Raw genomic sequence first — 14,764 nt, forward strand, 5'->3', positions numbered from 1 at the left:
ATACAACCATCGAATAAATTAATAATTTATTACAAGAAAAAAATTGTAATTATAACACGCGTGTAAATATTTTTTATGATCATAGGCTCTTTAAATTATTTAAAGTTAAAAAAAATGTGGAAAAATAATACCAACATTTTAAAAAGTTAAAAAGTAAGAGTATTGAAAATGGCGTGCTACAATTTAAAAAAGTAACAGTAGTGATAATGAACTACATTTTACTTTTTTTTTTCGATAGAGTTGTAGCGTTAACGTACTTTAAAAAATCCGTAGCATCTCAAAGTCTGATAAAATGTGTAGCATCCCGACCACTGATAAGATGTTATCACTGATAATTTATTAGTATGATATTTTCACCAAATCAATGATTTTTTATGACGAAATTGTAATAACCCAAAAATACAAAAAATAAAATAGGAGAAGTAACTTGAGAATGGGATGAGATAGATGTATATATGTGAAGGCGGTGAGGTGTTAATGTATTTAAGGGTTGTTACCTTCCTTCTTGTTTAAGGGAGGGCTTTCAGGGTTGAGAAGGTTCGAGAGCCGATCAGCGTAATTGTACAGTCTGCCAAGCTAAATAAAGCAGCACTTACTTATTTTGCCGTAGACCTTCAGATATCGATGCGACGTTGAAAAAAAAAGGACAAATGCAGAATTTAATTTTAATTTCAACACTCTTACGAAGAACACAAGTCGGACGGATTAAAATAATTTAATATTTTTTTATTTAAATTAAACATAAATAAGTCAAAATAAATCACATGTATAAGCTCGTCGTCGATCTTATAATTGGTGCGCATGCACTGACGACCTAAGATCAAAAGCTCTGTGAAGGGTAGTGTGTGTCCCAGTTATATAGGGACACGCGGCGGCATGGATCTTGGGCAGTCCTTTAAATGTAGGGATGTCAATAGTATTTATTGTTCGATCCGTGTTGTTCGTGCGGGTATCGAAGATACCGTTATTTATTTATTTTAAATGGTTTTAAAAATCATGTACATATAAATAGTATACATAATAAAATATTTGTGCCGTCTTTTACAATCGAATGATGCACATCATTACAAAATTAAATGAATTCTGTGCCACTACATAATATAATCAATATATTGTCCCTATTCCATAACCATAAGTCCATAATATATATATTATATCACAGTTGCCGGTGTGTTTCCAAATTTAAGACTGGGTTGAAAATATTTTAATGGAGAAAACGTTTCAGGGGAATATTTCATGTGACTTAGTGGTATATGGATAAGTACGCATAATCGCAACTAGGGAGATCAAGGGGATCTTTAGTATCTCTGATTTTAAATTTAGCACCCCTATTTTTTTTTAGGTCAATCTAAAATAATTACAGTGAATTACCATCAATTTTATTTTCAGAAATGTCAACACCTTCAATATTTGAGCTCTGTGCCTATGCACTTGTCCCTGCTCCTGTGTGTGTTGCTACCCTGAAATGTATATCGTTTTTCAGTCGAACGCATAGCGCCACACTATGACCTCTGATCGTTTCGTTTTATTCTGATAACGTTTAATCAATGCGAAAAATCTAGTCGTAACTAATCTAAACTACCTAAACAGACCACCGAATCGTGTACATCAGCTCTATTAATTGTATAGAGTTTAGCTGCAATATACGGTGTATACTTTGCATCCCTTGTTGCAACTACTCTCAAACACAATTTGTTGTGCTGTATTCTCCGGAACAGGTCGTCGCCTGGCTATTTTTAAAGGGACCCACACATTAGGACGAAGCATGACAGTTTTCATCGTCACAGTAAATCACTTTAGTTTTCATCGTTAAGTTCACGTTGTGCTGCATCATCAATAATTAGTTACCCGCATACTTCGTGTTATAATCTAGTCGTGCTTCAGTTTTATTAAGTTCATTTCAACTGAGGTATTGACAATTTTTTTTTATTTTGCACAACATGAATTTGACACAATGGATAGCAGTGGCTGTGACAGGTGCTGTTTTATCAAAAGAAAATTACTATAAATCGTTCGGTATGGACTAAGGAGCGGTCGTTAAAAAAAGAAAATTTTCTCATATCAATTTGTTCAATGAGTTGAAGCTTGATACTGGAGATTGGTTTAATTATTTAAAAACGAATGAGCATACTTATTTTGAGTTATTAAACTTGGTAATTTCTTTGATAATAAAGAAAAATACTAAATTAAGGGAAGCAATTTCTTCCCATGAAAATAAACTCGTTGGTTTTTATTGGAAAACCTAAATATTACGATTTGAATCGACAAGAGGTAAATCCGTCGTGTTTGAAATCAAGGCTCGACAGAAATGAAAACCATTTTGTTCTATGTCATATTTTTCCCACACGCTTCCGTTTTGACCGATGGTTTTTTTCGTGACGATGAAAACCGTCGTGTTTCATCATAGTATGTAGGACCCTTAAGATTATTGTTTCGATTGAAATCGACTGTAAATAGGAGTACACTATAATACGTTTAACAACATCGGTTCGCGTAAATTGGATGTAGTCGAATATTGTTCCTTTGGGAGCGCAACTAAACGTCGGTATGTTTTAGTAATCGGCTCCATCAGACTACGTTCTCGTGAGATTGTTAACCGCCATTCCGAGTTTAATCGCTTTATTGCGGCTACATCCCCCTGCATCGGTTCACTTATGTATTTGCAGTCCCAATAATTGTTCATGGTTTTATCTCCCTCCCCTCGTCTCGTCTCCTTCCACCGATCCCAGACTTCGAAATATCTTCGGCATTTGTGCTAAGTTAAAGTTAAGTGCTAAGTGATATTTTTCTATACACGTCGTAATATATTACTGTTTTACGTCCGAAACTGTATATTTTACGAAACTACAATAATTGTAACAACAATTATTGTATTTTGAAATTTCGACCCGGTCGTGAAGACCGTACGAATAACTGTTACATTAATATAAATCATTTCTAGTCGGACAAAGTGTTAAAATCGTTATTTACATCAGTATCGGGTTAAAAGATGGGCAAAGGGGACAGTTTGTCCCCGGGGACTAGTTTTTAGGGGTGGTAATTTCTTAGCGGTAAAAACGAAAGTTTTAAGTTATTTTATATCTTATAATTTTTAGGAAGAATTATACATCATTGAAAAATGTATATATTAAATAATAGTAGTAATATATTGTTTATCGCATAATTATCAGATAAATGAGCGTTCAACGTATTATTATTTTTATAGAATGGCCATATTAATATTATAGCATTCGGAATTTTCTATTTTCGAGTTTAAATTGCAAATAATATGTTTTTAGCAATAATAATTCACACTGACACATAAAATCATGTTCTTGTATATCCGATAGGCTATATTAATAAACCGGTTATTAAATTTTATATTTAAATATTATATTACATTTTTAATGATTTATTTTTACAAAACTAAGCGATTGTTTTTTACTACTCTATCGTCTATTCATCTTTTGAGTCCTTTATACGCAATGGCGTGAATTAAGAGACCTTAAGGAGGCTTAGCCCCCCCCCTCCCCGAGCTTAGCCGTAGCCCCTAAAAAATCCAGAACATTACATTTCAAAATTTTATATTTTATGATTAAAAATTTTATATTATGATGAAAGTAAGGTTGGTTATAGGAGTATGGGAGGCCAACCCTTAAATTTTATATGGTATATATTTTTCAAGCCCCCAGGTAAAAAATTGAAATTACAAATATGCTTATACGGTAGTCGTATACGAAAAAAATGGTTAAAATAACCATTTAAATGGTTCAGAACATATTTTAAGTAATTTTCAGTAGGTGGTATTTCAATAAAATTGGCTACCATTGAAGTTCTTAGACGTGGTGTTCTTCTGCAGAGGAACATACAGGGAAAATCAACTCCTTTTATTACGGTCGTTATGAGAATGTGTTGGTTAGTGGCACGATCACCCACCACTGGGTAGCATTCAGTTATCACTGGGGAGTACGTACTTTGTATGTTAAAATATGCTCTGAAAAGGTTATTAGACACTAAATTGTTGTCTATACTATAGTCTCGTCAACTTTTAAGTCATATTGACTGAAAAATAAACCAGTTAAATATTTCCTAACAGCAGTTTGTCTTTAATTAATATGATTGGAAAGGGCATGAAGTGTTAAACGGTGCTGAATGTTTATATTAAATACAAATTGTATTATATTAAAACTACCGATGTTAAGATTTGTTTATAAATATAGATCAATTAAACGATTTTAACGTTGTTATTTATACATTTTTTTTATTATGAATAAAACGGTACAATGGGTTTATAAAGGATAAAAATTAAAGTCTGTCTTCAGGCGCACCGATTCATATGCTACATAGTGCCTTATAAAACGTATAGCAGAGTGTGTGTTAAAGCCAATCCGTACAAGAGTCATGTCATAACAATATTATACGTTCTGTATTTACTAAATGACTAATTATTGATTACAATATTCGCTTATTATACGTATTTACTTTTATTTTTTTCAATACTAATTTTCGATTTTAATTGTTCGATTATACAGGAGAAAACAGAGGATTTATTGTTCTGCTTAACTATTTAGCTAATAATATGTTCACATTAATATGCCTTTAAATTATTTAACGACAAACAAGGAATGCACAACGAATTTAAGTGTTTTTGAGCTTTTTCCTTTGTCTCCGATTTTAAACTTCATATATTATTAATTTTAAATAAGATAACTTTGTATAAATGTCATCGTAATCATCAGACTGGGACAGACTTTACTTACAAAGTCGATTTTAATAACTTTTCTGTACAATTTTTACATTGGAAGGGATATAATATTTGTGCAGCTTCTCTAACTGAATAAATCCACTTTGTATAGTTTGTACACTTTATATGCTTAGAAATTTGTGTAATCACTGTAGATTTTGTAAAATTAATATGGTATGGACTTCGAGCATATAAAGAAATATTAATAAATGTTTGATGCTTACCTATTTATTAATTAAATAAAACTATACTTTGTACCTATTCAAATACTAATACGTACTTCATGTATCTAAGGCTTATTAATACCCTTACCTATAGAGTCCACAGTACCCACATCGGTTTCGTAGTGATGATTCTTAGTCTTAGGAACAATGTGTTTTGCTGTATTTTATAAAATCTTAAACTAAACAAACAATTTAAAACTGAATCGCCTGTATATTAAATAGTTGATGGAGTTTTTTGAAATGTTGACGTGAAAAGAAAAACCATAGTGCACATCGCACACATTCGTCGTATACGCTAATTCGTAGTGACATACAACAATACACGAAACTTTTGAAACCTATTATATTTTTTAAAGTGACAATATTTATTTATCTTTTAATCGCAGTATATTATGGTTTTCTATTTATATCATTAGGTAATACAATAAGTATGAAAAAATCGTCATGCTCTATGTCTTTGTGTATACGTCTACAGTTAAAATGATCGTGTAAAACAATTAATTGAATACATTCAATTATCTCACGAACAATAAATTATTGATCACCGAGCAACAGATATTAAACGCAAACAAGCGGTCGTTTAGCAAACGATGTGTATTGTGTGACATAAAGGTATTAGCTATACACAAACAGAATATTATTTGTGACCCGTGCATTAGAATTTATAATGGTTATTCGAGGAACTGTTAATATTTCATGTTAATATGTATATTTCTTAAACCGCGCTCTGTCGCTGTCAACGTTGTTCGGTAATATTGCAAGTTTACAATGAAAAATATTGTATAGGAAAATAATAATAATGATCAGAAACAATTTTACTGGCGATGTAATAGTTGTATTGCGAAAGCTGAAAGATGGTTTATATTGTACAGATATGTTACATGGTAAAATCTGTAGTAGAAAATATAATTATTAAAATAAACAAATGAGAATTTTTGACTTTTTCCAAACTTTTGATAACAGATGAGACACTTTGTGTCTTCGAGATCAAATTGTCACCGAAATGCATTCGGGCTTAAGAGTGACGACTTTATGCGTAATTCTCGAAATTATAATATACGAGTAATATAATTAATGAACTTATGAGGTCACTATAACTGTCGACAATCTACTAACAGGATGTAGTGTAGTGCAAAGTGAAATTATAAAAACAAAACCAACATCTAAATAGCTGTTGAGCGATAAGAATCATGACGACGGTTATCCACACTCGTACGGTAGCACTGTATAATATTTTATTATTTTTGAAACACATTTCACACTGCTGTTAACTGTTCACTCTCTCTTGTTGACCCGGATTTATTCAACGTTTGAAAATTTATTGCGTCTATCTATGTAATAACACTCTTATTTGTGTTGGTTATTTCTTATCCGTGCCCGTTGTGGTAGCATCAATTGGATATTGTGATACTCACGTCATATTACACCATCAGATGAAATATTCAATCATGACTAAATAAAATAGAACTACTACAACAAGTAATCGAAAAATAAAAATAAAAAAGGAAAAGTTAAAATCAATGAAAAATGAAACCACCCAAGTCCATTTTACGTATAATTGTAATAAAAAACGTTCTAGTCTCAAATTCATAAATAACGGACTACACGAAAAATACATTTTTAATTATCATCAATTGATAAAATATTATGGATTTGGTCGTATATATATGATACGTAACCCAAACTGGAAAAAATTAATTCTCGTTCGCATAGACATAAACCTACTTTCAAATCATACATTAGTCTATCAAGCACAGTTCTTATTTATTTAAAGCAGTATTGATGGCAATTTCATCTATTAGTACCTATCCGGATTTATAACTAATCATCAAACATGTTTCTTTATTCATTTTTCATATATATCTTAACAGAATCGTTCGGGAAATCGATTTCATAATACATTTTAATAGCAACCATAATAAAAAAAAAAATCCATTCTACTTTGAATTAATTTACTAGTAAAATATTAGATTGATTTAAATTAGAGTTAATATATTATGTTTTTTTTTACGAGTCAGTTAGTATATGCATTATAAAAATATATTTTAATTATACTTAAAATTATTTTCAAATGTAATAAATATCACTATTAATTGTCAGTTAAAATTGATAACCTCACATTTTTTATTATATATATATATATTATTTGCATAAATAATATAATTAAAAATAACCCTCAATTATATGTTATATAGTTTTTAATTTTAATTCAATAATAATTTATTCAAAAAATATTTAATTTTAAAAAATCATAAAACTAAATACCTAATAATTACTTAGTAGTTAATTAATAATACAAATTAATTGCCTAGTCGATCTTTTGTTTCATAAGTGGTTTAACAACTATACGGAGTCTTATGAAACAAATTATCCTAAACTTTATATTAAACTAATTAACTGTATATAGCTCAATTTTTATTTAATTCCCGATTAATTATATCTCAACAAATTATGCATTCCTAGTCCAATAATGCATACTATACAGGAATTCTACCAGATTCATAAATCGACACTTTCCAAAATCGATTTTATCAATCATTCATCGATGCGATTTGACTTACTGGCTATCTATAATGTCCATCCAACACTTATTTATACTATAAAATAACGAAACTATTCTTGACAAATAAAACAATTTTTATTTCTTTGCTTCTCCATAAACATGTTTGTATATTTACCATAATTTAAGATACAACCATGTATATTGAAATTCCTTAGCAACCATTCCATACAATTTGACTATTCAATTTGAGTCACGACACGTACTACGAGAAATATTATCCAGTTTATCAAAACCTCAGTTCATCCACAAAACAACAGCAAAAATCGTAAAAGGTCTTAAGTCTGTTTCAAGTTACTAACGAGCTGCTTCGGGGGATATCAATGTGCTCGATCATAATCCATAATATAATATACGAAAAAAGTCAACTACTGATATCAATAGCCATTAGCCATGATATCGAATAATAGGACATATTATCAAATTTCTCAATGGACGTTAAGTTGTTATACATATACACTTAATACATTACTATAACGTACGCTTTTAGCTAAATATGTTTACAATCAAATACGTCCATTCCATTGTTACATCAAAAAATTATAATATTTTTTTTATAAGCATTAAAAAAAATAAATAAAGAATAATCAGAATAATCTAATCGTATTAATTATATTTTATTGGAATTACATTCAATTCGTTGTACTACTCATCATATTAAAATATTATAACCAGTTCAAATACTATTATAGTAGTAATGCATTTAAAATATTTTATCGTTTTTGTATTAAGTCGTGTTATTTAATTTTTGAATTTAAATTCTTTTTTCTTTTAGTAAATGGTTCCGAATACAAACAATTAAAGTGTATTGAGAAATGAGAAACTAAGAAAATTGGCCATTTATTAATAAATATATTTATGTATAATTATTACTATTTGTAGTCTGCATCAGAGAGAAAAAAAATTATCTAAAGAACGATGAGCAATGATCACGGTGATAAATATTTTCGGTTGTCGGTTTGAGTCACGAATAAAATCAAAGTAGGAATGAGTTCACTATCACAAGACATTTTCGGTACATAAATAATGCACAAGGTACCTTTTTCCGCTCTTATATTCGTATATTATACATACCGTGAATCGATAATTTTTTTATCATATTTCACATGAAATATGTTTTTCCGACCTGCTAAGTATACGTCACATTATATTATTTGCCTATTCTTTTTTGTGAAACCCATGAAAATGTATCTGAACCAATCTTACACAAATATAATCATATAATATGATTATAACTTGTGTTGTATAAATTGCTCATAATTTTACTATGTTGAATAATATGTTTTCATTTCAAAATTATACTTTATATCAATTTATTTTTATTTTTTATTGCTTCATGACGCCGAAAAATGTATGTATTTCCATAATAATATAGTTCTCATGAGATCCAGATGTACACACATCGAGCACGAGTGATATATCATAGTTCGTTGCTACACCCAAATAAATAATGTTCGTTAACAGTGCATATAGATAATTTCATCACCTCTTTGTCCACTGCGTACTTTGATATTTGGGTGTAATAATCCAGATTGACACACGTAGGTGGTGAGAGCAGGGGGAGTGGTATGGTAAAATATCAGGGTATGACAAATACAGGAAAACACATGATCAGGATAAACCTAATACCTTTTAGGTGGTTGTATTATGTAGTCAAAGTATCAACGAGGCTCAGTGCCAACCTGCAGCGCGATGTTTGACGTGTGAAACCCATTTTATTGTGGGTCGAAAGTATAACGGTTGTCGATAACGGAACATCATCATCGCATAGTCAATATAGTCATAGTCAATATTACTTTCAATCGTCCATTATTTGATTTATTGTTATACATTTTTATATTTTTTTTTTCATTTTTTCTCCGAAAACCGCATGGAAAGTATACTGATACATTATATGTAAAAAGGCGACATGGTTGAAAATGCCATGTCTCGCTCGAGTCTTAATTTTTATGACATTTTAAGCTCGACCACGTCGATAATAATGATAGTATGTAATAATGTTGCGTGGGCAAAATCATCAAAGTTTGCTCGTTAAACGAAAATTCTATTTTAAATAGCGGTCACGTTACCATACATTTTGATAATTTATGTTTTGTATTTACGCACAGCGATCGCTGAACTACTGGTAGTATAATATAATACTTTAAATAGTTATACTATACTATACTATATATATATATATGTAGATCGTTATAGAAACGCGTTTAAGTAAAAACTGTTGCGACTGATGAAAAACATTATCCGTTAGTTTTCTTTCTCTGTGACTTTATATACATTATTTAAAACACGTGTATAAGTCGGCACTTTGATAATTATTGTTAATGTTCAAAAATCATTGAACAACTACAGGTAGAATAAATTATATTTAAATATCCGTAATCAGTTGCCAACGTCACACTGTTCGATGCACATGCGTATTATTACTCTCCGCAAAATGTTGTGATCTCGCTTTGGCTCTTTATCCGAAAATTAAATTTTCACATATATAAATACGGCGAGATTCGACCTCTGCACGAGACAAACATGTCACAATCTCTAAACAAAAGTAACAACAAAAACAAAAATGCCAATATACAGGTCGGTTACCTGAACAAGCAACAAAATATAAATAATATATCACTCAATACCGACAACTTCGATGAATCTTCGAATGACGGGTGGACACATTTGCCTAATAAAAGAAATCTATCAGATTCTTCCGAACCGCGTTCTCCTGATCACCTTGTAAATAAAAACCAAAAATTATTTATAACTAGAAATCGCTACGAATCGTTGCAAGCTAAACCTCTCATCACGCAAAACTCTATCGCTGACAATGACATACAAAACTCTACCTCTGAAACTCCTAACTCTGTCAATCCAACCAAACCACCACCACCAATTTTTGTGAAAGGCATACAGAACTTTCCAGATCTCTGTGCAGCACTAATTGAATTAATCGGAGTCGACAATTTTTTCTGCAAATCGTCGGCAGACAGCTTGAAAATTCAAACCGCAAATCCCGTTGCATATAGAACATTGATCCATTTTCTAAGAGAACAAAATGCCCAATTTCACACGTACCAACTAAGGGAGGACAAGCCTGTTCGCATCGTCTTACGAAACTTACATCCTTCTACATCCACTGAACTAAAAAAAAGTGAACTCGAATTACGCCTCTTCGAAGTAAGAAAGGTCACAAATGTCCTACACAAGACCACTAAATCGCCATTACCTCTGATTTTTATCGATCTCGAGCCCACTGACCACTCAAGTGAAATCTTCAAACTCTCTGATTTTCTCCACACAAAAATCAAAATGGAAGAGCCCTACAAACCGAAAGTGATAAGTCAGTGTCTGAATTGCCAGGACTATGGCCACACAAGAGCTTACTGCGGATATCCTTCACGCTGTGTTCGCTGCAGCGCATTCCATCCATCCACAGAATGCACCAAAAAACGTGACACAGCAGCCAAATGCGCCTTGTGTTCCGGCGACCACCCGGCCAACTACAAAGGCTGCATTGTCTACAAAAAATTACAACGTCGTAAAACACCAACCACAAAAAGTAACTTCTTGCATGATAATATTAAACATAATGTAAATAATTATAATGTAAAAGCAAACCACCCATTACCAACCTTATTTGGAAATAATTCTGATGCCTCCCCTAAAACGTATGCTCAGACCACTTCTAGTCAACCATCACTGTCCTCTTCTCCAACCCCCCCTACTGATCTAACTTCAACCATATCTTCCTTTGTGGACGAACTAAAGTCACTTATTAATCCGCTGAACGCTCTACTAACTCAAGTAATTATTTCCCTTCTTAATAAAAAAAATGAATAAGTCATACACTAACGATTCCTTATCAATTATATTATTCAATGCAAAGGTCTAAAAAATCACGTCAATCAACTGCAGAGTGTTCTATTCGATAAGCGCATCGATATCGCTCTAATCTCCGAAACCCATTTCACTGAGTATTGTTACATATCTATTCCTGGTTATAGCTTAATCAAATCTAACCATCCAGACGGCACAGCTCATGGCGGAGCAGCCATACTCATTAAATCTAATCTTAATTACTACCCACTAGCCAACTACTCTCAAAATCATTTCCAATCATGTGCCATCTCAATTACAATTAATAATATTCCTGTTACTATCACCGCAATCTATAGTTCACCTAGACATAATCTAACTATTGACAACCTCACCAACTTTTTTGACTCAACGACCAATAACTTTATTATTGGTGGTGATTATAACGCGAAACACCAAAGCTGGGGTTGCCGAGTCACCAATCATCGCGGAAACTTGCTCTACAATTTCACCAATAAAACAAAGTCACCCGGCTTTGATCTGATTACAGCCAAAGTAGTTAGGTGCCTTCCCAAAAAAGCCATAGTACTAATAACATATATTTTTAATGCTATTCTAAGACTTTCATATTTTCCGTTGTTATGGAAATTCTCCAAAATAGTTCTGTTTCCTAAGCCTGACAAACCACTCGATACCCCTACGTCATTCAGACCAATACGTCTCTTGCCTTTCCTTTCAAAAGTGTTAGAAAGACTTATTCTAAGACGTATTATCCCACATATTATCACTAATAACATACTTCCGAATACCCAGTTCGGCTTCCGCAACTCAACATAGCTCGATGCATCAATTACATCGTGTTGTTGATGTTATTTCTATATCCCTTGAAAAAAAGCTTTATTGCTTTTGCATTTTTCTAGACGTTGCACAAGCCTTCGACCGGGTTTGGCATGAAGGCCTCCAATTCAAACTTAAAAAATTTCTTCCCCCCTCACTTTACCTATTAATTATATCTTATTTAACTGATAGGCATTTCCAAGTCCAATTTAATTCGTCGATATCAGAAATCGCACCAATCAAAGCGGGTGTACCTCAAGGTGGTATACTTTCCCCTTTTCTGTTTAACATTTACGTAGCTGACCAACCTACCATGCAACAAACCATCGTAGCGGATTATGCCGATGACAAAGTTATCTTATCCATCAATGAAGATCCTTTAATCGCCTCATCAAACTTTCAAGTACATCTTAACCACTTGTCTGAATGGTACAAAAAATGGCGAGTGAAAATTAACCAAAACAAATCTACACACACAACATTCACATTTAAACAAAGAATATGTCCAAACATTACCCTCAACAATGTATTAATTCCCACATCTGATACAATTAAATATTTAGGATTATTCTTTGATAAAAGACTTACATGGAAGAAACACCTTCAAACCAAACGGCTAACCTTAAACAATCGCATGCGCATGCTCAGACCTTTGCTAATTAGAAATAAGAACTCCACTCTAAACACCAAACTAACAATCTACAAAGCGTTACTAAAACCAATCTGGACATATGGATTCCAACTGTGGGGCGTAGCAAAAAAATCTAATACTAATAGAATCCAAACTTTCCAAAACATATCACTCCGACGATTATCCAATGCTCCGCCCTATATTTCAAACCACGCTCTTCATAATGATTTCCATATGAAAACAATAGATGAGGAAGCACGCACTTCCTACAAACGATTTCATAAACGATTCCAAACTCGTCCAAATCCTCTCATAAAAGATCTTTTCATCCTCACTCTCCCAGTAAATCCCAACCTCAGACTAAAAAGGAACTGGTGCCGTGACCTCTTAGAAAACGTTAATGTCTAACGTCTCATTATCAAAAAAAAAAAAAAAAATCTAACTAATCAAAGCCAAGAGTCACTAATGGGTGGTTGCTTAATTCACAACTTTCATGTCATTTAAATAACTCTCAACCTATAAACTTACTGTGCAAAACTGTATAGATTGTTTATTTCAAATAAAAATATTAAAAAAAAAAATAAAATGAAATAAAAATATCCGTAGTAAATAAACAAATTAAAAAAACCAAGATAATATCGTATACCTACTCTATACACATCAGGTACTTCATAATATATACCTATAATATATTATATAGTTATAAGTGTGATCGGGTAAATAAAAATATATAAAAATGATTTAAAGTGGGTCGAAGTCTATAAAAAATGACAAAATATTGAGCACAAAATTGTCTAAAATATATATACGTACATAAGCAATAAAACGTATTAAACAAACAATGGAACGTCTCAGGTATTTCGTCACTGCAGTGGCACATTAAGTGGTCATAAAAAAGTCATACAAAAGAGCTGTACACCCGTAGCATACACAACATTGTGTTCGCGTCGCTATAAACACTTTATACTTATATAACCGTTGTTCTTAAGAGGATAAAATGAACTTTGACTGTGTTCTGTACATTGTGTTTTTTTTATTTATTGTTTTTTACAGCTCCGTGATTCAGGTTGCCCTTTTCTGACGGACAAAGGACAATTGAGAGTACAAGTGGAATGGGAAGAGAGCTACTTGCTATTCCAAGCTACGTACCACAAGTACGACGACGTCAGCAGAACGCACAACTATCAGATGAGGTAATTCCATACAACATCCTATGACGGACATCACGGTAACGCTGTAATAATAATCATTGTTGTAAGATTTTAATTTTACACAAAATATACGCCTGGAGGTATTACCATAGGCGGAAAAATGTATGCCGCGCTCTGGCCCGAACTGACTAACGTTGTTATAGGATTGTGTGTTCGTAACGTTGGTCCCTCGTACAACGTATTAAAAAAATCTGTAAATGCATTGCCCTGTAGCGTAGCTTGTTAAATTAATATTAGCTATAGGATAGAACGGCTGCGTAATGTCCGCTGTCGGAAGTTCACCATGTTTTAAGATCGTATCGATTATTTTATCATGCATAACACGTCGAATAACCGAATCGACACGGGATGTACATCTATATTGTTCACATATCGAACCGATGCCGTAAACAAATAAGAGGAAAGTCAAGTCCCCCTCAAAGTGTTTTACATTTATTGCGACTTAATTATTGGTAGACGATAAATGTCGTTTCGGAGCCTTTGCCCGTTTAAAACTAGAAGAGAGTCCTAACCCAACTACCAATCAGAAATTACTGTAATTTTCGTACAATTCTACAAATGTACGTTTAATCTAGTGATTTTGATTAAAAAAAAAAAAAAAAAAAAAAATCATATTAAAAGTGCACCATCTGACAACGCAATTTACACAAACCCAGGTTTTAGGCGAGCGCAGATCTGTATTTTAAGGGGTGCCTATAATACTTTTGGGCCCTATATTAATAAAACGTGTAGAGATATATTTAATAAATTATTATATATAAATAATTAAGTAAA

General features: G+C 32.2%; 1 protein-coding gene across 3 annotated transcripts in view; it reads left to right on the plus strand.

The window, feature by feature from the left end:
* The window catches only part of LOC112685482, a 188,876-nt gene that overhangs the window by 110,406 nt on the left and 63,706 nt on the right, over nucleotides 1–14,764 (plus strand). For all 3 annotated transcript variants that reach the window (XM_025557395.1, XM_025557396.1, XM_025557398.1), the window contains one exon: nucleotides 13,833–13,972. In XM_025557395.1, the coding sequence (XP_025413180.1) occupies nucleotides 13,833–13,972 (140 nt within the window). The remainder of the gene's footprint in view (nucleotides 1–13,832; nucleotides 13,973–14,764) is intronic.

Source organism: Sipha flava, unplaced genomic scaffold, assembly GCF_003268045.1.
Source record: "Sipha flava isolate LNK unplaced genomic scaffold, YSA_version1 277_pilon_pilon, whole genome shotgun sequence".
Classification (NCBI taxonomy): Eukaryota; Metazoa; Arthropoda; class Insecta; order Hemiptera; family Aphididae; genus Sipha; species Sipha flava.